The 24,775-nt window shown below is 35.4% G+C and overlaps 1 protein-coding gene across 7 annotated transcripts in view; it reads right to left on the bottom strand.

Annotated features, from left to right (window-relative positions):
- Positions 1-6,475: 6,475 nt before the first annotated feature.
- The window catches only part of Sanbr (SANT and BTB domain regulator of CSR), a 50,524-nt gene continuing 32,224 nt past the window's right edge, over positions 6,476-24,775 (bottom strand). For 6 of the 7 annotated variants that reach the window (XM_047523221.1, XM_047523217.1, XM_047523218.1 and 3 more), the window contains 7 exons: positions 23,970-24,069; positions 14,739-14,830; positions 13,871-13,899; positions 13,715-13,788; positions 12,441-12,529; positions 9,600-9,691; positions 6,476-8,391 (listed from right to left, as the gene is read on the bottom strand). In XM_047523221.1, the coding sequence (XP_047379177.1) occupies positions 8,355-8,391; positions 9,600-9,691; positions 12,441-12,529; positions 13,715-13,788; positions 13,871-13,899; positions 14,739-14,830; positions 23,970-24,069 (513 nt within the window). In that variant the 3' untranslated portion in view covers positions 6,476-8,354. Of the gene's footprint in view, positions 8,392-9,599; positions 9,692-12,440; positions 12,530-13,714; positions 13,789-13,870; positions 13,900-14,738; positions 14,831-21,767; positions 24,070-24,775 lie in introns of those variants that run through there. The other variant, XM_047523222.1, reaches the window with a different exon arrangement.

The raw sequence follows: 24,775 nt of genomic DNA on the forward strand, positions 1-24,775 counted from the left end.
GAATGATACTGACCAAATACATTGTGTGCACGTATAAACATGTAACAATGAATCCCACCATTATGTACAACTATAATGCATCAATACAGAAACATGAAAAGAAAAAAATTTCCCCAGTCTGTGGTATTCTGTTATAGCTGCACAAATGGACTAAGAGAATAGGCAGAGAACATGAACAAGCACTTTTCAAGAGGGAACATTAGTGACTGATAAACATATATGCATATGTCCAACTCCCTAATAACCAGGTCATATAAACACACACATGCACAAAAAAAACCCAGACTATTTCATAGTTATTGGATTGGGTAAAACTTAGTCTGTCACTACCTGTGGTGCCCATTCACAAACATTCAGATCCTAAAGGTAGGAAAGGGAACACTTTGGAGTTAGATGTAAACAATGTGACTTGTTTTGGTCAATTAAATGTGAGCAGAAATGATGTGTGCCATTTCTGTGCAGATACCTTAAGGGCCAGTGTTGAGCCCCCGGAGTCCTCTACCCTACCTCATGAAAGCAAGTATCAAGTGGGGACCTCCACCCACCTGGATCCCTGAGTGACTGTGATGACCAGAACTTCAAGAGCAGAAATAAACCTTTGAATTAAGCCACTAAGATTTTGCAGTTGTTTGTTCTTGTAGCATAATTTGGGCACCCTGACTGACACAACTCCAATTGTTGGCAAGGAACTAGAACAAATGCTCACTTACATGGCTGGTTGTAGCCCAAGCTGGCACAACCCTGGAGAAAAGTTTGGAAATGTTTAGTTGATGATGTGCATGCTCTTCAACCTATATATTCATAAAAAGAATGATCAGAAATCTTTACTGCAGTGTTATTTGAAGGAAAAAAAATAGAAAATAAACTTAATATCTGTTGGCAAGAAATGGATAAATATATTTTGGTAGATTCATAGATCACATTACCACAGAGTAACTAAAATAAATTTAAGCTACCTGTACCAAAACATGTGAATCTTAAAAACACGATAGTCTAAGAAAATCACATATATGTAGTAAAAAGTCATTGTATGACATTTACAAAGCGTATTACATTGAGGACATATATAATATGTAGAAGTATAACAACATGCATAGGCCTAATAAATATCAAATTGAGGGAAATGTTTAGTTCTGGGAAAGATGAGGAGGATATAAGGTGGGAGGATTTGGAATGTTTCATTTCTTATATAAAACAAACAAACAAACAAACAAACAAAAAATACAACCCTAAAGCTCCTATGTTGAAATGCTGGGTGATAACTACCTGAATGTCTCTTTATATTATCTTCTACACTTTCTGTCCATTTGAAATATTTACAAATAATTAAAATGAAAGTAGTGGTGGGCTGGGGTTGTGGTTCAGTGGTAGACTGCTTGCCTAGCATGTGTGAGGCACTGGGTTTGAGTCTCAGCACCACATATAAATAAGTAAATAAAATAAAGGTCCATCAACAACTAATAAAATGTTTTTTAAAAAGTGTAGGCAAGAAAAAAATAAAAGAAAAAGCATCTGTAATTGTACCTACTCTGCTCCAACTCTGAAATAACCTCTATTAACACACTGGTGTAAATCTATCCAACATTTTTCTGTGACTGTCTTTTCCACATAGATAGGAAGGATGAGGGTGGCAGGTCCTCAGACAACTGCAGTGAAGACAGTGTGCAGAGTTTAGCAGATTAGGTAACATGGACCTTAATTTACATGTTTAGAGGTGTAGTTTTGCTAAAAGAATTATTATTGTTATTATTATTCGTACTACTAGGGATTGAACCCAGGGACACTCAACCACTGAGCTACATCCCTAGCCTTTTCACTTTATTTTTAAGACAGCGTCACATCAAATTGCCCAGGTCCTCCTGCCTGAACTTCCTGAGTAACTGGGATTATAGGCACTCATGCTGGCACCTGACTTTGCTAGAAGTATTTTCTAAAGGGAGACACATTATTATTTGAGAATTTGCATTAATTTGCTTAACATTGCTTATTTTTGTTTGTTCAGACTATTTAAACATTTTTTCCCCTTTCAACTTTTCAGAACTATTAGGGATTCTAAACGCTTATGGAACCTGTGGAATAAATACAAAAAGTCCTGGATCTGAAAATAAACAATTCTGATGTTTGAAGGGCATCAAATTTAAATTTCATCTTGTTAGTGGTTGATCTGCTTTCTTTCCTGTCTTACTTGCCTTCTAGGATTCCTTATATATTTTAGTTATAATTTTTCTTACCAGCTCTTTCTCTAATACTTTCTTTCTACAAACAATATGCATATGCACACTTAGTAAGGAAGGCTAAATTTAAAAGCGTATTGTGGCTGGGTGTGGTGGCACATGCCTATAATCCCAGTAGTTCAGGAGGCTAAGGCAGAAAGATCAAGTTCAAAATCAGCTTTGGCCATTTAGCAAGGTCCTAAGCAATTCTGCACAATCCCGTCTCACAAATTAAAAAAAGAGGCAGGAGATGCAGCTTAGTGGTTTAAGCTGTCCTGTGTTCCATCTCCAGTACCAAAAAAAAAAAAAAAAAAAAAAAAAAAAAGTATAATGTATAAGTAACTTAATTCAATGTTTTTCTTATACTTTTAGTGCCACCTTATGGTAATGCTCTGTTGTCAGAATTTATATTTTCCTGATCTTTTATGCTCCTGAACACATTTTTGACTGTGGTTTGCAGTGTTGGTCTATTAAAGATTATCTTTCACATAGAAGTATGTTTTCAATTTGTCTGCCCAATAGAGTAACCTAACCCTAAATATACTGACCCTAGGCCCAATTCCAGAGCCACAATCAGATAAGCATTAATATCCATTTGTTGAACAGTCAGATGTCATTTAAAAAATACTCAACGCCATGTACAGACAGAGAAACAACCTGTATCCCATTTGTTTACAATAAAAAAAAAATAAAAAAAATAAAAAAAAAATAAAAAATACTCAGTTCTATTACTGAAGAAAGAACCAGCTGTCATCCCTGATTATGGCTTCATATACTCATGCGATTAGTGACTACACATATATTTTTTGGGGGTGTACTAGGGATTGAACCCAGGGGTGCTCAACCAGAGCTACATCCCCCACCCTTTTATTTTTATTTTGAGACAGGTTCTCACTAAGTTGCCTAGTCTGACCTTGAACTTAAGATCCTCCTGCCTCAGCCTCCTGGGTACCCCTGGGATTCTAGGAGTGTACCACTGCACCAGGATATTAATGAGTATTTATGGCTAAAAATGCATGTACTTTAGAGATCCCTTTAAGTATTTGTTTCTGATGTAAAATAATTCTGAGTTGGGTGCAGTGGTGCGTGCCTGAAATTTCAGCAACTCGTGAGGTTGAGGCAGGAGGATTGCAAATTCAAGGCCGGCCTGGGCAATTTAGGGATGCTGTAAACAATTTAATGAGACCCTGTCTCAAAATAAAAATAAATAAATAAAAAATAATAAAATTATTCTGACACTGAGCCACATCCTCAGTCCTTTTTATTTTATTTTTTTATTTTGAGATAGGGTCTCACTAAGTTGCTTAGGGACTTGCTAAGTTGCTGAGGTTGGCTTTGAGTGTGTGAGACTCCTGCCTCAGCATACTCTCAATGATAATGCTGATGTATGAAACAAGTCAACACATATATGTAAAGCACTCGGAACATTGACACAGTAAGTGCTCAAAAAATATTAGCTATAGTTATTAGACCACATGAAACACTTGACCTTGACTCATGTTATTCCCCCAACTATATCCTTATCTTTTTGTTTTGCTGACTAATGAAATTATCCCCTGCTCAAATCTCACCTCCTTCATGAATTCCCTCACTTCTCCCTTCTCTGACTTGTATTGTACTCACGCCATTGCCAATTTAGCCATCTGAGGTTCCCATTGCTGTTTTTGTTGGTTGACTCCCTAACCAGCTCTATTAGAAATACTTTATTCCTTTTATAATATCTGAAGCAAACCTGACAGTTTTCACATTAATTTATCTTTAAATGGTAGCCCACCCCTACCACTCTTTTATTTTATTTTTCAGTTGTAGGTAGACACAATACCTTTATGTTATTTTTATGTGGTGTTGAGCATCGAACCGAGGACCTCAATGCATGCTAGGTGAGCGCACTACCACTGAACCAAAACCCCACATTAGTTAATTTTGATTAAGATGTTTAGTACACTATTGAGAAAAAAGACAGTCAAGAGGTCAGCTTATTTAAATTTCTACTGTACTCAGAAGGTGAAGCAGCAGAACTCATGTGGGTTCATGTCTACGTGAAACCAAACTAGTATATCTTTCTACACGGTGACAAACAGACTGGTCTTGAGAACCCATAATGAGATATTTGTCCCAAAGCCTCTACTTGTTGAAATTAAAATGCCAGGTGGGGACAGATCAGACTTTGGAGATAACACCAAGCTTAGAAGCTTGAATTTCCAAATGTTTGTTGGTGCCAGCTGTTCTACTTACTGCTATAGTCTCTGGGGACACAGTACTGGTCAAGCAGACTAGGTATCTGTTCTTGTGGAGCTCATAGATTCTAGCATGAGAGACTGACTGCAAATCATAAAAAGAGTAGTAAAGTCAAGACACAGAAATAAAATGGTGGTGAGAATGATTTGGTGGTGGCTTTTTTATATTGGGCACACAGGAAAGGCCTCACGTGAGGAAGTGACATCTAAGCTAACATCTGGGAATAAACTTGTAGACAGTGGGCATAGGTAAGGTGAAGGAACGGAAGGTGGAAATAAACTTCTTTGTTAGTAGGAACAGGTAGGCTGTGACTGGAATGTTGAAATCCAGAGGAAAAAGATCTCAGAAGCAGCCAGGGCCCAGTCATGCCAAAAGTTTGCAAACCCAAGTTATGGAGATTGGACTTTATTCTAGGTCTGATGGGATACGATTGGAATAAGGAAAGGGAGTGGTATGATCTGATTTGCATTTTAAAATTGTTATAGTTGTTTTGTATGCAACATATTATACAGAGGTTGGCATGGAAGCCAGGAAATATCTTAGGCTTTTGTAGTACTTCATGTAAAAGATGTTAATGATTGGGAGTGATGATAATGGGAATGGAGAGTAGATGCAGGTTATATAGAGGGTATAGTAGATGTAGGATATGGTTAAAGAGCAGTGTGGGGGTCGTTGGATGGAAAATTACTAAAAGGAAACATCAGGGGGAAGATTCTGTTAAACCAACTTAAGGCTCTTGCTGAAGACAGGTCAGGTGATCTGACACCACATAGTGCATGATGAACCTGATCAAATGTCAGGTACTGGAGATAGAGGGTTCTTGCCAAAATGACTTAGCAGTATTTGTAGCTAAAACTGGGCCTAGAATACAGATGGGCCTAGAAGTGTTTGACATAAGTTTGACCAAGCAGAAGACTTTTTGTCAGTGCACACAAAACAGTATTTCAAATTGCAGGAAGAAGTATATCAAACTTTCATCTTAAAGAATTTAAAGGAGCCTTCTAAATGTTAACATAATAATGTAACAATAATAGTTGACCTTTCTGGAGGGCTTACCATAAGCCAGAAAATACTGGGCTAATTATTTAGATTTATTAACTCAGTCTCTCCAACCATCTAATAAGGTGAGAAGAAAGTTATCCCTGTGTCTTCTTCCCCAGCAGATCATCTTTTGATGAGCAGGAAAGTTAGCCTATGAGAACTGGACTGGTTGGGTATCCCAGTGCCTTTTTCCTGGGAGTTTTGCAGCGTTGCTCAATGATAGCCAAAAGTTGTCTGAAGAATTATTCCCAGGTATTGGAGACAAAAGCCTTTTTATATTTATTAAAATTTACCATTAGCAGATGAACATGACAGAGTTTCAGCCTCAGTTTCCAAAGCAATTAGCAAATCTCATAATACCTACCTAAGCAGAAAACAACAGGTGAAACAATGGCATTGCGTGCAATCAGCATTGTTATCAGATAATCTTTTCTGCAGTGTTTTTACTCATCTACATATTTATTTTTGAAGAGCTGGGGAAGGCACCCAAGGCTGAGCTTCACCCCAGCCCCTTGGGCAGTGTTTTACCCCTGAATATTTTCCAAATTCTTACCAGGATACCTCCATTCAAAATACTCTCAAAACTTAAAAAATTCACCTTGAAACAGAGCTAATTTTCCATGAAAACTCATGGAATCTAGAACAATGAGAACTTTCTCAGACAATATGGAATAATTCAGATGAAGAGACTTTCCAAACGACTTTTGTCACTAATTTTATTTCAATTTAAGAATGTGAATTCAGAATTAGTGTAAGGTAAACCTCAAAGTATGTGGTAAAAGAACTGCTAGTAAGGGTTTGAGTAAAATCTTGATGGAGCCAGGTGTGATGACAGCCCGGGCAACTTAGTGAGACTATCTCAAAATAATTTTGGGGGCTGGGGTTGTGGTTCAGTGGTAGAGTGCTCCACTGACATGTGTGAGGCACTGGGTTCGATCCTCAGGACCACATAAAAACAAATAAATAAAATAAAGGTATTGTGTTCAGTTACATTTTTTTTTTTAAAAAAAGATCTGGGAAATGTAGCTCAGTGCTAAAGTACTTGCCTAGCATGTGCAAGGCCCTGCATCCAATTCCTGAAAAGAAAATTTTTTTTGGTGGTACTTGTGCCATATATACAGACAGACATTAACAAAATATAAAGCACATTCTGAAGAGAATCAAATTTGGACCAATTCTGGTTTGTAAAAGTAAATTCAGTGGTATAGTTCCCTCAGTGGAGAAGTAATTTGCATTTTCACCATCAGTTAAAAATCAAAAGAGCATATTTTTCTCTTCTAATTGTGACCATCACAGCACTGCACAAAGTATAGTATGATTTGTACTACAAGTACAACAAACCCAAATCCTTTTTATCAGAGAATGTGGTAAACCAAAACAAGACTCTTATTTAACAGGGCTTACATATAATGTACTACAAAACATTTTCTTTTGAAAATAAATATGGTATAATCTATTTCCAAGTATCAAACAATTGAAACAAATATATACTGGAACAAAATTTCCAAACAGTTCAAAAATTTACATACATGCAAAGTCATACATATAACATTAAATAACATCTACTTTCATATATATCAACTAAAATATTCACTAAAATGATTTCTGTATGTGTAAACTAAGTATAACACTTGAACATTTAAAAAGAAACTGATGTTCTGTTATACATTATCAGTCTGTCCTCTGAATAATTTAAAGATATTTCTACTAAAAGGCAAATAAAGACTAAAAAATAGAAACAGTACATCTTAAAGTTTTTCAGAGACCTACATATAAATAATTTTCAAACACATAATTTATTGTGTGCTTATGGTTTGAAACAAATTTTCCCTGAGCACTCCTTCTGCCTGGTTAGAAAAATTAAAACATGATTTATAAAACAGAATTTTATTTTTATTTTTCTTGAATATATGCAATTTTTTGCCCATCTGACATACTTGGGAAGTTTTTAGATATCTGTAAGGTAACTATCAATCATAACTGTTTTAAGGGGCTATTTGAATGGTTACAGTTTATATATATATATAGATATAGATATATATAGATATCTATATATCTCCTAGAGCCCTGAGAACTGTACAATGAGTGTGTCACACTACTGAAGAGATTTATTATCCTAAAACTGTCAATACATATTTTAACAAATTCAGAATGAGACTAGCTTCACAGAGAAAAAAAGTAATGATCAGTGATTCCAGTTCAGATGACCAATGGATAAGCATCATAAACTGAAATCCAAAGTTGCATAAGCACTGTACTTTCTATGGAAAAATGCTGAAAAAGAAAAGAACCCTTGGGCCCAACATAGTATTAAAATACCCACCTCACCTTGAAACTTTATTAATGCAGTTTTGAGATCTGTTGCTCCTTAATATTCATGCATATTTATAATCAGTATCACTGGAAATTTCATCATATAAACTGCAGTTCTCAATGCTATACCCAAGATTTACAGTCTGAAAGACATACTATGATCAGTGCACATGCACAGTAACAATATCAGTTGTGTTTCCCTAATGTTTAAGGTCTTAAAAAAACCTAGCCACTTAATCATTTAGGCCTCTTCTCTTCAAATAAATAATGGATAACGAATATTAGGAATCTTAACTATGCAAAATTTGTAAATTGTTTTCTACATAACCTAGAATCATACTAAAAGAAAATTGGATACAAGAAGTTTCATATTTACAATTAGATTTTCATAAAACCTAATTATATCTGTCTCTTAGCATTGTGATTTATGTGAATTGCAAGAACAATTAAATAGAACATTGAGAAATTATCATTCTGAAGATCTTCAAGAAGTGAGCAATTTCAGACGTCCAGGAGGGTACCTTCTGTCTTTTTATATTTTAAGATGCTTTATACAGGACGCCCTTGACCAAAACGACTTTTAGACCTAGATGTTTTAAACAGAAAAGAAGGTCAGAGTTGCTTCTAGAGTAACAGGAAGTTGCTGCTGCTTTAGACTGCTTGATGATATCAAAGTTTAATGAAACTTCAAGTAGTTCCATAAATCATTTTGTAAACCTCTTGAAGACATATTTTGGAATTCATATTTTTTTTTTTTTTTTTTTTTTTGTGGTGCTGGGGATTTGAACCCAGGGCTTTGTGCTTATGAGGCAAGCACTCTACCAACTGAGCTATATCCCCAGCCTGGAATTCATATTTTTAAGAGATCATATGGTATTATAATGTATAAGACCAATGCCCTCTAATCAAACACATTAATGTTTCTTCAGTGAAACAAATGAATACTTAAGTGAGAAAAGTAAAGACTACAAATATCAGACTGGATCACTTCAAGTTTGTTTTTTATTTTCTCCCAGTACTGGGGATTGAACATAGGGATAGGGAAGCACTCTACCACCAACCTATAATCCCCAGTCCCTTTTTAAGCAATATTTATTTTGAGGTAAGATCTCACTAAGTTGTTCAGCCAGTCTTTGAACCTGTAATCCCAAGTAGATGGGCAATTACAGGTGTGCACCATTGCAGCTGGTCTCAGTTCAAGCTTGAATTGACACAAATGTACAAACTGACCCCCCACCAAAAAGCCTTTGACTTTCTGAGCTTTCTATATTTCAGAATTATAGATAAGGCATTAGAATGCATAATATATTAATATTCAAATCTCAACTTTAAAAGAAAATTTGTGATGTAAAATGACATAAGATCTACAAGTTATATTTTGTTAAGAAAAATAAAATAATAAAACAAGGAATGGGAAAAACTTCATGAATTTATATAAAGTAATAATATATAATCTACAAATAGTACAAAAATTTTGCTAATTCACAGTTGCACTGTAGCTTTCATTTTTATCAGCATTGGTTTATGAAACCAGTCCAATAAATGGAAAACTAAAACCAAAACAAAAACAAAAACAAACCCTATGCTTTCATTTATTTTGTGCTCATGAACTTTTAAAATCTCAATTTTGGGGGTTAAAATCTGGTTTTGATTACTGCCTTGATGGTTAATCCTTGAAGCAAATCATAAAACCAAACCCAAATGATGTGCTTCCAGTGTTTTGACTTAAAAACAAAATCACTTCAAGAATCACTTCAAAGTCATGGCCTTCTGAATTAGTTTCTGCTGATTTACCTTGTGTTTTTCTCTGAGCTGCTTTGCCGTGCACTGACTGGTACTGCAGCTTTGATTTGTGCTTCGAGCCTGGAATAAATACCTCCTGCAAACTACAAAATAAAGAAGCAAAATTAAGTTATTTTCAAGGAATAAACAGAAGCTTTGCTTTACTAAAATGGCATATTTTAAAATTAATTAATTATGGTATTTTTAATCTTTAAAATTCAGACTTTGTGAGGGGTATAATTTATATACAGGAAAATTCATCCCTTTAGCCTATAGTTTGGGGTTTTAACAAATGCATATAGTTTTATAACCATGGTTACAATGACAATATAGGATAGTTCTGTCACCCCCAAGAAAATCCCATCCCCCCCACTTTTTAAAATATTTTTTATTTGTCAATGGATCTTTTATTTTATTTATTTATTTACATGCAGTGCTAAGGATGGAACCCGGGGCCTCACACATGCCAGGTAAGGACTCTACCACTGAGTCACAAACACCCGCCCCGCTCCACCACCATGTTCCTTTTAAGTCATCCATCTATTACTATAAATTCCTGGCAACCACTGATTATCTATTTTCTGTTTCCACAGCTTAGTATTATCAGAACACTGTGTGTGTGTGTGTATAGGATCATATAGTACACCTGCTTCTCTCACTTAGTGTATAATGTAGAGGGTATTTATCCATGTTATTTTATTTAGAGACAGAGTTGCTTAGGATCTTGCTTTTGCTGAGGCCTCATGCCTCAGCCTCCTAAGCTGCTGGGATGACAGGTGCTTCCAACCATGCCCGGCAAACTTAAAAATTTTTTTAAAAATATTTTTTAGTTGTAGATGGACACAAAACCTTTATTTTATTTATTTATTTTTATGTGGTGCTGAGGATCAAACCCAGTGCCTCACACATGCTAGGCAAGAACTCTATCACTGAGCCACAAACCCAGCCCAAACCTAAACTTTTTGATGCTGAGAAGTCTCTGAAATAAAAAGGGCTTATTGAGGCACTGCAGAAATTGAAACAGAAAAGACAAAGGACCCGTTCTAGGACATAACTTATCTAGCTACTAGCAAGAGTAGATAGCAATTGGGCTTATGTCCAATCAACCTGGAAACTGGGAATATTCTTACAACGAAAATCAGAGGACTAAGGCATAGGTTCCTTACATTGAATTTACATTAATTACTAATAAAAGTGGCAGGGTATGATGAAGAAGGGGAAGCTTTGGGGTAGGAGGACAGTCTATCACACAGAAGTATTTGATACTTCAGGGTTGGCTGAGGTTCATAGTTAAGTCAAGCTTTCAACGTATATTCCTATATTTGTTTACCTTTTAATTTCCTCCCTTTTTCCTGTTCATCTTCTGGCCTTCTTTATTTTTCACAGTATCCAGAGTCTCACACACTAGGTAAGTACTATATCTCTGAGCTATACCCCTAGTCTTTTTTATTTTATTTTGAGGCAGGGTCTTGCTAAGTTGCCCAAGCTGGCCTTGATCTTGCAATCCTACTGCCTCAGTCTCTGGAATGGCTAGAATTATGGACATGCACCACTCTGCTGGCTTCCAAATCCTTTTTTATTTAGCATATCTTGGAATTTTACTCTTGTCACCTTTACCAGGTAAAGGACATCGTTTGGGAGTGTTACTAGTTTTTGGTAATTATTAGTAAAACCACTATAATTGTATAAACTAATTTGTATGGTGGGTGTTTGGAAATTGCCACACTATTTTCCAAAAGGCCATTTTGTTTTCATTCCTACTAGTTCTTATATATGTTAGTCCCATACTCATTAGCACTTGGTATATTTTTTTTAATTTCAAATATTTTTAGTTATTGTACAGTGGTATGTCATTGAGGTTTTAATTTGTATTTCTCTAATGACTAATATGTTGCATCTTTTCATGTGTTTATTTGCCATCGGAATCCCTTCTTTCAAAGTGTTTGATTAATCCTTTGCCTATTCATTTTTATTGGGTTATTACTGAGTTTTGAGTTCTTTACATATTCTGAATACAAATCCTTTATCAAATATGTTTTGCATATATTTTCTATTAGTAATACAGCTTGACTTTTCATTCTCTCAGCAGTGTTATTCAAAAAGAACTTTAAATTGGGATGAAGTTTGATTTGTCAGTTTTTTCTTTTATGTATCATGTCAGTCAAAGAAGACTAATTGGAAAGGGTTTATAAATATATCTTTTGCTATTGATGAAGAAATATTTGTCTATCCCATGGTTACAGAGATTTTTTTCCTATGTTTATTTTATTTTATTTTTGATGCTGGGGATAAACCCAGGTCCTCATGCATGCTAAGCACATACTCTACCACTGAGCTATACCTCCAGTAAGAAAGTAAAATTTAAATAAAAGGATTAGGACAAGAGTTATGGTACATACATAACAAAAATACTAATGATAATACATAATACTATGACTAATATGTAAATCTAACTAGGAATATAGACATTTCTATTCATCATTTTCAGCAAGAACTCATCTTATTTTAGAGATAATATCTAAGTGACATACACAGAATTGATCAAAATTAGCACATTCAGAAAAGTTGCCCTCTGGATAGTCAGCATTTGTTTAATAAGGCCAATTATTCTACTTCTGGTATGACATCACACTTCAGTGAATACTATAGTTTATTATGTGTGATACAAATGACCCCTGGACCACAGATAATAAGAGATAATAAAAAACTTTGTGTGAATTCTGGCTAAATGGTACAGAATAGAAAACTATCTAAATTGCTCTTTTAAAGTTCTGAAACATCTTTATACTCTCCATGCTGAAAACAAAAGTAGGAAGGAATGTTCTATATAATACAATAGTGAACAGTTCTTACTTCTTTTGTTTCTTTTGACTTGACTCGGTCCAGATCACCCAATCTCATTTTTATTAGATGCCCTGTAATTTCAGACATCCGCCGCTGATCTGAATGTAAAAAATGGTAAGCGTTATTTTTCATGAAGATTTATAATTTTTTAAAAATACTTTTTAGTTGTTGAGGGACCTTTATTTTTATTTATTTGTATTCGGTGCTGAGAATTGAATTCAGTGCCTCACACATGCCAAGGTGAGTGCTCCACCACTGAGTTACAACCCCAGCCCCAATTTATAACTTTTATTTCTTAAAGAAGATTGTAATCCAAGGGTTTATAAATGTATCTTTTGCTATTTTTTTCAGATGCATACTTCTATGAAGAATTTAAGGCAGCAAGTGGCAAAATGACTTGTACATGGATAATTGTGCTTTTTTATAGGTTACTGTAACCTAATGATTTGGATATGGTTTGAGTATGTCCCCCAAAGGTTCATTTGCTGGAAGCCTGGTGTCCAGTGTGGTGATTTTTTTTTTTTTTTTTAATTGGGATTGAAATCAGGGGCACTCTGTCACTGAGTTATATCTTTAGCCCTTTATTTTTCATTTTTATTTTAAGATCTGGTTTCACTAAGTTGCTAAGGCTTGCCTCAAACTTGTGATTCTCCTGTCTTAGCCTCCCAAGTTGTTGGATGACAGATATGTGCCACCATGCTTGGCCTTCATTGTGGTGATTTTGAGAGGCAGTGGAACCTTTATGAGGGGGTGGAACTTTTAAGAGGCCTAGTAGAATGTAGCTAGGTTGCTGGGGGCATCACCATCCTTGGAAGAGTTTAATGTAGTCCTTGTGGACCTCTGCTTAGTTCCTACAAGAGCAAGTTGTTATAAAAAGAATAAGCCTGGCCCCTGGATTTTCCTTTCTTCCTGTCTTGCCATGTAATCTCTCTCTCTTGCACATGCTCCCATCATGATGCCATCTGCCATGCTGTGAGGTAGCTAGAAGGCCCTTACCAGACCCAAACATTTTATTGTAGCAACAGAAAATAGACTAAGACATAACCTAAAACATATTTAGTCATTTTTTACAGTAAAAGCAGGGGGCAAAAGTCAGCCTAAAGATCTCAAAATCATAGACACATAAAATAATACATTATTCACTGAATTGTCTAGTAATGAAACCCTGGTTAGTGACTAAGATAATGTGCAAGTGTGGGGCCTTATACCATATAAAACCTTTAAAGCTATTCAGCATATTTCATAAAATAAAAGATGTTCTTATCCAAATAATAGATTTTTACCATCTTCTCTTTGTGCATCCTGGTTGAATCTCAAGGACCTTGTGGCATCCCACTTATTCTTCTGCATACTCACACTATTGAAAAAAATTTTTAAAAAATCAGCATCGATGCTTCTTTAAGAGTGAACATTCAATTAGATTAAGGAATAATACTCACATGAAAGGAGACACATCTCTAGAAGCTGACTAAAAAAGTAGACAACATTAAGCCCCAATTAGAACATATTTACGAATTAGTATTATAGCTAATTATAAAAACAGTTTACATTTAATGAGCCAAAAGCATTCAATAAATACCAAGTGCATTTATAGCATCAAGAACATTTACAGGCATATTTGATTTAAACCTTGCAACAACCACGTGTGGCAGGCAGTATTTCATGACCTCCATGATAAAACAGGTTCAGAGAAGTTAATAAAGTTCTCCAAAGAGATACAGATCTAGAATTTGAATCCACTTTGTCAGTCATTAACATTTAATTGGGTTTGAATTAATCCAATTCATAAGCTTGTGTTACTTAACACAAAGATGAATATACAACCTGTCCAAAGTAACCATGTGGATCTTGACAGCCCCAGTCTTTCACGAATTTTTGGAACTTACTTCCTGTTTGTTTTTTGAATAAGTAATACTGGTTCAAAATTCAAAAGATTCAAATAGCAAATATAATAGAAAGTCTCTTACCTTTGTCCTCTCTATATTTAGTTCCCTTCCTTAGGGGCAACCAATCTTACCAATTTCTTATGTAGTTTTCTAGAGATATTTTATGTATATACAAGGAAATCTGTATGTATTTCCCCATCTGTTTTACACAAATGGTAGCATACTCAAGCCAATATGCATTGTTCTATACCTTCTATTTTTTCACTTGTCAATATATCTTAAAGATCTTTAATCTGAGTTTATTTATTTTTACATTACTATTATTCCATGTGACACTCATTACTCTTCTATTTTGTATTTTTCCTAAATATACTTGCTTATTTCTTCATATGAACTTCAGAATAATAAATGATTCAGTTACCTTTTCCAATGCCTTTTCTTTCTTTTGTGCACAGGGTGAAGACATCTGCTTTTTTGGTGGTTTAGTGAACTTCTTTGGTTTCTCCTTTCTTCCTGATTATGGAAGGTCAATGTTATGAGCATAAGTCTCAGACCTCTCCAATTTACTTGCTACTTTTTAACAATAAAATCACCTTTTTTTTTCCAATGTAGGGATTGAATCCAGGGCCTTGTGCTTGACAGGCAAGCACTCTACAACTGAGCTATATCCCCAGTCCAAATAAAATCATTTTTTTTTCCACGCAAGAGATTTTATTAAGCAGACGGGCAGAGTGTCTCCCTGCAGAAAGACGGGGAGAGAGAGAGAGACAGAGAGAGAGAGAGAGGAAGCCAGGAAGGGGGAGAGAGCATGAAAGCGAGGAGGAGCGAGCTAAAATCACTCTTTTTTTTTTGTGGTACTGGGGATTGAACTCAGGGCCTTGTGCTTGCAAGGCAAGCACTTTACCAGCTGAGCTATCTCCCCAGCCCTAAAATCACTTTTTTAAAAATATTTTTTTAGTTGTCAATGGATCTTTTTATTTTATTTCTTTATGTATGGTGCTGAGTATTAAACCCAGAGCCTCGCACATGCCAGGCAAGCACTCTACCACTGAGCTACAACTTCAGCCCTCAATAAAATCATTTTTAAAAACCACTTTAAAAAACTAAGAAATTACCTCTGGACAAAAAGTAAAAATACAGAGAAATTAAACTGAAATTGCTTCACAAGAGTTAGTTTTAGGGTTGGGGAGACAGCTCAGTTGGTAGAGTGCTTGCCTCTCAAGCACAAGGCCCTGAGTTCCATCCCCAGCACTGCAAAAAAAAAAAAAAAAAAAAAAAAGAGTTAGCTTTAATTATATTTTTTCCTTCTATTTGGTGAAAATGTTTGGGGAAAAAAGTGAGAGCAATGAAGTCCCACTTATATGAAATAGGAAAAGTGTTGGAGAAAATTACGTATTTACTTTCTCAATCTGAGAATGAAGCCATTTTCTAATTCTAAATATTTTACTTAAAAATTATTATAATATAGAAAAATACAATTTGAGAATGGGGCAAGTATTCATACACATACAAAATCTTTAAAATGTCTTTTACTCAGGAAGAAGGTAGGACAGTAATGATCATGGGAAGACGCTGGGTTGAGATAAATTATTCTGAACGAAGGCATTCTTGGAGTGAATATTCTGAATCTACTCTGGCTGACTGTGAAGTGGACAAAGGCGGGGAAAATACGAGGAGGGGGAAGAGGCATTCCATAAAAACAATATATGAAGTTAAAGACAATATACTGAATAACTGTTTCCCAAGTGAGATTATATGTATGCCATCTCGACAAGTTCTGCTATATTACTTACAAGAAAAACTATATCAATATGATAAATGGAAAACCTATGCTATGTACACAATAACCTTGAAGATGTTGTAACAAAAAAAATTTAATAATTTAGATAGACTTATTTGCCTGCTGACATGCCCTGAGCCCCTAATGCATCGCTCTGTTAAACTGGGAGAGTAACAAGTATTATAAAGTTGCTAAAAAATATGATAGGGTAGGACATATGGTAATGACAATATGAAGGGGCTGAAAAATTCCTTACTAATAAAACAGGCTTAAAAACAGAACAAAAATACTGCTGGGTACAGTGGCACACGCCTGTAATCTTAGGGACTTAGGAGGCTGAGGCAGGAGGATTTCGAGTTCCAAGTCAGCCTTAGCAAAAGTGAGGTGCATAAGTAACTCAGTGAGACCCTGTCTCTAAATAAAATACAAAACAGGGCTGGGGATGTTGCTCAGTGTTTGAGTGCCCCTGAGTTCAATCCCAGTACCAAAAAACCTCACAAAAACCAAAACCAAAACCAAAACCAAAACCAAAAACAAACAAACAAAAAACCCCAAACCAAACCAGAATACAACTATTAGAAACAACCATCTGAAGGTAATGGCAAATAATCAAAAACTGGCAGAAAATTGAGCATTTACACTTTAAAAATACATGAAGTAAGAAGAGTTTGTGGCCTTCTTGCCTGAAGGTACTTCCTAGTTTCCTGGGTCAGAGAGGGAAATTGAAGCCTATGAGTCCAGGGAGAGGATGACAGAGTTCAAAGTAATAGAGAAGCTACTAATATAAAGAAGAAATTTTGGAAGCAAGAAAGTCACATAAGACCTAAAATAAAAAATATGAGTACAAACTGTCCAAATTCTGAGCTTGGAGTCCAAATTCTTTGCAACTGTATGAGAGATTCCAGGAAGCCCAGCTGAAAGGCAGGTAGAAACTATGATGGGCTGTCCACTCTGCAAGACAGAACTGCTTTTGGTGAGATATGGGAGTTTCTTGTGCCTTTGAATGGATTCTTTCCCCAAACTGCACATACCTCAAGCTTCTGACAGCAAGAAGTCTTACTGGCTTGATGTATCAGAGGGTAGACTTGGATCTGGAAAAACTACTAAAAATTTAGATGGCATCTGTAAAGCATGGGAACCACTAAGTAGGTAAGCCCCAATAACTGAATGTAATCTCTGTTTATATACTTGGCTGACCCCTAAGCCACACAGCACAGGATGCTGTGACTGGGGATGGGGGTGAGGTAGGTTAAAGCAACAGCCTACCTGAGCAGTTAGCAGTCAAAACACTGGTGCAGACAATCATCTACTGACTATCATAGGAGAGAGAGTCTGCAATTTGAATCAGGTAAGTTAACAGCCTACTAGAACAACAAAAACAAACAAACAAAAAAACCCCAACAATCCTCAGAAGAACAAAATAGATTTCAGAGTTGTGTAAGGAAAACATTCAATTCCTGTTTTCAACCAAAAAAGAAAACTCTGACCCTCTTAGAAAAGAAGCAGTTAACAGAACCTGATTCTGAGAGGGCCTACATGGGCTTAGCACTGACTTCAAAACAAATGTTATAGTTAGAGGAAAAACAGTATTTTTTAGTGAACACAGAATCTCAAGAAAGAAGTAGAAACCTTAAAAAATAACCAAACAAATTCTGAGCTGAAAGGAATAATAATTAAAATGAAAAACATTCCTATATAAGCTCAAGAGAAAATCTGAAATAGCAGAAGAATGAATCAGTAAATATGAAGATAGAGCATTAGAAATTACCCAATCTAAAGAACAAAGAGTAAAGAGAAGTTAAAAAAAGAAAGTCTTAAAAACCTGTGGGACAGCATCAATTTATTTAAATTTGTGTGTGTGTGTGTGTGTCTGTGTGTGTGTGTGGAATAAGGAGTCAAACCCCGGAACACTCTTAACACTGAGCTACATCCCAGTCCTTGTTATTTTTCAGAAAGGGTCTTGCTAAACTGCCAAGGCTGGACTTGACCTTGCAATTCTCCAACTTCAGCCCCTGGAGTATCAGGGATTATAGGCTTGCACCATTACACCTAGCTCATCAAAAGGTTTAAGACATGTGTAACTGAAATTCCAGATGATGAGGAAAAAATATTTAAAGAAATAATGACTATAAGCTCCCCAAATTTTGTGAAAACCATCATTTTACAGGTCCAAGAAACTCAACATGCCTCAAGCATGATAAAGGAAAAGAAAACCACACCTAGGCACAATAGAGTCAAACTTCTAAACTTCTAAAAGATAATGATAAAATCTTGAAAGCAGCAAGATAAAACAGACACATTACATACAGGGGAAATGACATAATTGATGGCTGACTTGTTATCAGAAAAAATGCAAGCCAGAAAACAGGGTCTAAGTTACTAAGACTGGCCTCCAACTTGGGGTCCTCCTGCCTTAACCTCCTGAGTAGCTGTAGATTACAGATGTATGCCATGATGTCCAGCCTTTTACATTGGTACCACGGATTGAACTCAGGGGCACTCACCCACTAATCCACACCCCCAGCCCTATTTGTATTTTATTTAGAGATAGGGTCTCACTGAGTTGCTTAGAGCCTTGCTTTTGCTGAGGCTGGCTTGGAACTCGCGATCCTCCTGCCTCAGCCTCCTGAGCTGCTGGGATTACAGGAATGCGCCACTGCGCCTGGCCAGGCTTTTACATTCTTAAATGACATGCAACCATTTAAAGCAAAAGTAGTAACAGTGTTGAGTTTACAATGTATATACAGTGTTCTGCATCTGTGGATTCAATCAACTGCAAATTGAATAATACTGGGGAAAAAACGGTAGTGAAAATGTACAAACTTTTTTCTTGTCATAAATTCCTAAACAATACAGCATAATAATTCTTTACATAGTATTTACATTGTACTAGATGTTATAAGTAATCTAGAGATAATTTAAAGTACATAGGAGGATGTGTATAGGTTATATGCAAATAATATGCTACTTCAGGACTGGAGCATCTTTAGATTTTATAATTATTTGGGGGTCCTGAAAACAATCCTCCATAATAAGGGTTGATGGTAGGTATATATGACAGCCGGATGAGACGGCCTGTGACTGTATTCCCAATAACTCAGTAGTTTGAGGCATGAGGATTTCAAGATTGAGGCCAGCCTCAGCAACTCAGCAAGGCCCTCAGCAACTTAATGAAACTGTCTTTAAATAAAACATACAAAAGGGCTGGGGATATGGCTCAATGGTAAAGCACCTCGGGTTCAATCCCCTGTGCTGAAAAAATTTTCTATTTCTTTCTTCCTTTCTTTCTGTACTGAATACTCTACCAATAAGCTACATCCCCAGAACTTTTTAAAGTTTGAGACAGGGTCTCACAAAATTGCTTAGGGTCAGGCTAAATTGCTGAGGCTGGCCTCAAATTTTTGATTTTCTTCACTCAGCATCTTAAGTCACTGGCATGACAGGCATGCGCCACCATGTGTGGCTCCAAAAATTATTAGTACTTTTAACAGTTATCTTTAAAAAATTTTTTTCTTTCCACATTTTTCTATTGGTGCATTATAACTGTACATAATGATGGAATTTGTTTTTACACATTCGTACATGCACACAATATAACAATACAATTTGGCCAGTACCACTCCCAGGCACTTCCTTCCTACTTCCCTCCCTTTCTCTTGCCTGATCCCTTTCCTCTACGGATCTCCCTTCGATTTTCATGAGATCCCTGTTCCCCCCTAAAATCAATTTCTTAGCCCCTACAAACAGGAGAGAAACAAAACATTTGAGAGAAACAGAAAACAGTCAAATGGCAGAATACAACCTTATCAATAAATAATAGTACACTCATACATTGCTGGTGGGGTTGCAAATTAGTGCAGCCACTCTGGAAAGCAGTGTGGAGATTCCTTAGAAAACTTGGAATGGAACCACCATTTGACCCAGCTATCCCACTCCTTGGCCTATACCCAAAGGACTTAAAATCAGCATACTACAGTAATGCAGCCAAATCAATGTTCATAGCTGCTCAATTCACAATAGCTAGATTGTGGAACCAACCTACATGCCCTTCAATAGATGAATGGATAAAGAAACTGTGGTATATATATACACAATGGAATATTAGTCATAAAGAAGAATGAAATTATGGCACACAATATAACAATACAATTTACCTGCAGGCAAGTGGATGGAATTGGAGAATATCATGCTAAGTGAGATAAGCCAATTCCAAAAAACCAAAGGATGAATGATTTCTCTGATAAGTGGATGATGATACATAATAGGGGGTGGGAGGGAGGCAAGAATGGAGGAAGGATGGATTGTATAGAGGAAAAAGAGGGATGGGAGGGATGGGGGAAGGAAAAACAACAGAATGAGATAAACATCATTACCCTATGTACATGAATGATTACACAAATGGTATGACTCTACTTCATGTACAACCAGAGAAACAAGTTGTACCCCATTTGTTTACAATGAATCAAAATACATAAATTATAAAAAAATAAAAAAAATAAATAGTGTAAACATAAATGAATAAATGCTTCAATTAAAGAATGAGATTGTGAAACTGGATAAAAAAGCAATTCTCAACCACATACTATTTATAAGATAATTCCTTAAGTTAAAAAACACAAAGAGTTGAAAATAAAAGGGCAAAAAAGACATGTCATTCAAACAAAAGAAACCCAGTGTGACTACAACAGTATTAGACAAAACAGACTTCGAGACAAGCAGTTTTACTACATAGAGAAATATATTATAATGGTAAAAGATATTTTTATAATTTAAAATATCAATATTTAAAAAGACAAATAGTTGGGGATGGTTGTGTGTGCCTGTAATCCTAGCAACTCAGGAGGTTGAGGAAGGAGAATTTAGAGTTAAAGGTCAGTTTGGAAATTTAGTGAGACCCTGTCTCAAAAACTAAAAAGGACTTGAGGGTGTGACACAGTGGTAAAGTGCTCTTTGGGTTCAATTCCCAGTACCACAAAGTAAATGAATAAATAAATAGATAAATATTCCACATTCATCAATTCGCAGACTTATTGGGGGGGGGTAAGACTGGACACAGGGGCACATGCCTATAATCCCAGCTACTCAAGGAACTGAGGAAAGAAGATTTCAAGTTTGAGGCCTACCTGGGCAACTTAGAATCTGTCTCAAAATAAAAATAAGTAAATAAAAAAAAGGCTGGGAGGTAGCCTAGTGGTAGAGTGCTTGCCTCTCATGGGTCCAATTCCCAAAACCAAAAAAAGAAAAAAAAAATCTCATCAAGATATTTGTAGAAATATCCATATTGATTCTAATATTGAAGGACTCATATCTCATATATTTTAAAACTATCAAAGTTAAGATAATATGGTATTGATATATTGATGTAAAAATAAAAGAATGGAAAAAGAATAAAGCTCAGAAATAGTACCATATGTTATAGTCCAATATGTAAAAGGCCAATTCATTTTTAACAAAGGTGCCATGGTAATCCAATAGGGAAAGAACAAGACTGTTATTACAACAAATGGTAAGATTTACAACAGGGCTGGGGAGATAGCTCAGTAGGTAGAGTGCTTGCCTTGCAAGCACAAGGCCCTGGGTTCGATCTCCAGCACCGCAAAAAAAAAAAAAAAAAAAAAAAAAAAAAGGACTTACAACAAATAGTGCTGGTTGTTTATGGGGGGGAAAAAAAGGAAACTTGACCCTTAAACCCATAGCAATACTCAAAAATTAATCTGGAAGAGCCTGTAGTCTTAAATAATTAGAGTTCGCAAAATTAAAGACTTGTTCTTCAAAAAACATTACTAAGAAAATTAAAAGGCAAGTCATAAACCCGAGGAAAACATTTGCAAAACACATGACTGACAAAAGACTTATATATAAAGCATATATAAAGAAACCTTACAATTCAATAAATAAGGCAAACAACCCAATAAAAAATGGACAAAAGATTTAAACAGATGCTTCACAAAAAAAATAAATAGCCAATAAGCACATGAAACGATGCTTATCATCACATACCCACCACAATGGCTAAAATTAAAAACACTGAGGCAAATGTGTACCAACAAGAAATCAACAACATTGCTGGTGGGGATGCAAAATGGTACAGTCACTTTGCAAAAACAATTTATCAGTTTTTTATAAAGTTAAACACACTGACTACATGACCCAGAAATTCTACTTTAGGTATCTACTCAAGAAAAATGAAAAATTGTCCATGCCTTGTATGCAAATGTTCACAGCAGCATTACTCATAATAACCAACAACTGAAAGCAACCTAAATGTCCATGAAATTGTGAATAGATAAATAAATTATGGACCTTATAATGCAATACTACTCTGCAATTAAAATGAAAAAAACTACAGACACATGCAACAATATGGATGAATCTCAGAAATATACTATGTGAAAGAAGCCAAAGACAAAAGACTACTCATGATTCCATTCATATGAAATACTACAAAAAGTAACCACAGTGACAAAAAATGGTTGCCTCAGAATTGAAAGGGAAATTAATGTAAAGGGCATGATGGAACTTTTTGGAATGATGTGTTAGACCTATGTGCCCAAACTCACTGATGTGAAAATGGGTGTGTCTTATTAAGTGTAAATTATACCTCAAAATAGTTGAAAAACACAAACATATTAGCAATTTCTTGATCAATAAGAAATGAAAAAAATGGATAAAATAACAGTTTGGACTTCAAACTCCAGTACCCCTACAAAAGGAAAAAAAACAACAACAACACTTTTAAATTAGGGGATTCAACATGTTAAGGAAAATTATGTAAAACATAGATAAGACAGAGAGGATTGCACTTTTTTTTTTAACTTTTTAAAAAAACATAGTTTTAGTTGTCAATGGATCTTTTTATTTTATTTATTTATTTATATGCAGTGCTAAGGATCCAACCCAGGGCCTCACACATGCCAGGCAAGTGCTCTACCACTGAGCCACAACTCCAGTCTCTGCAGTCTTTTTAATGTCACATCAAGGATTGTTTAACAGGCTCACTCAACAATTATTTAATTCTCTCATAAAGTCCCATTTGCTCTCTATTATTTTATTTTTATTTTTTAAAAATTTTGATGCTGGAGATCAAACCCAGGGCCTTATTCATGCTAAATATGCGCTCTACCACTGAGCTACAGCCTTTATCCCAACTATCTACTAGTTAAAGTACAGACATTGTAAAGTTGCACATTAACTCGTTTTCCTAACAGAACTGGAAATGATTTCTATCTAGTAGAAAAGATAACCTCATAGTTTAAGGGTTTATTGCTTTGTAGGACATTAATCAGTTTTGTATCTAACTTGCAATCTTTTTAAATATTCTTTTTTCAAATACCTATAAATACATGGGTCTTTAAAAGATGTTCTGAACCAATTTCCCCTGCTGTTTCTTTTTTTTTTTTGCGGTGCTGGGGATTGAACTCACGGCCTTAGTGCTTGCGAGGCGAGCACTCTACCAACTGAGCTATCTCCCCAGCCCTGCTGTTTCTTGAAACCAGTGATTCGAAAAGTTTTGACACACCTTCATTTTATAATTAAATAATAAGCATGCTTTTAATTTTTAAAAAAATCATACTTATTGAATAGTTCATTTGAGTTCCACTCCAAATCATCTAGATACACATCTCTGATCACATTTCACCTAATCTAAGTCACAGATTATACTGGAAGTGGAAACTTGGGGGATTTATTTCTCTGTACACTGTACTTTACAACTTTATGGAAATCTTAATGGAGCCTCCTTTCTTTCACTCCTAATGTTATAACCCGCCACGTAGATATATTTTAAAGCCAATTTCCCATCACTTGCATCAAGCTTCAGAATATAACTTCTTCATAAACAATGTGATTTAATTTTAATTTAGAAGTCAATACTTTGTTTCTTGGATACTTCTTCTTCATCACCAACTTCATCTTCAGTGACCTCAGATCCAGTGGTATATTCTTCTTCTTCTGAAAATAATGACTGTTGTTTCTAAATTAATAAACAAACACATAATTACAAATGTATTATTATCACATCTCTAATGAATTCCTTAAAACACATTTACCTATACTTATTTTTGGAAGAATTTGAACAAGAGTTTATGAAATGACACCTGTCTGTCTAGCAAAACATTCAGGATATGGTCATAGAAATTTCTATGTTCAGGGCTGGTGCTGTAGCTCATATGTGAGTTCCTAGGTTTGATCCTCAGCACTGGGAATTTCTACTTTCTAGATTGCATTACATCTAATTTTTAAAAAAAACTTTTAGTTGTAGACGGACACAATACCTTTATTTTATTCATTTATATGTGGTGCTGAGGATTGAACCCAATACCTCACAAGTGCTAGGCAAGCACTCTACCAATGAGTTACAGCCCCAGCCCCACACATCCAATATTTTTAAAAATATTTTTTAAGATGTTGATGGGCCTTTATTTTATTCATTTATTTATATACAGTGCTGAGAATCGAACCCAGTGCCTCACACATTAGGCAAGTGCTCCACCACTTGCCACAACCCCAGTCCCTACATCTAATATTTTAAAATTTATTTCCTTCATAGAATCTAGAAAAGTAATAGATAGGTAATCAGTATTTGTTGAAATGAACTTCTGTCACTCAACTGAACATGTTATTTGATGTTAAGGTTAAATTACAACACAAAGGCTGGTATTAAAGTTGTCTCATAAACA

This window comes from Sciurus carolinensis, chromosome 13 (genome assembly GCF_902686445.1).
Source record: "Sciurus carolinensis chromosome 13, mSciCar1.2, whole genome shotgun sequence".
Classification (NCBI taxonomy): Eukaryota; Metazoa; Chordata; class Mammalia; order Rodentia; family Sciuridae; genus Sciurus; species Sciurus carolinensis.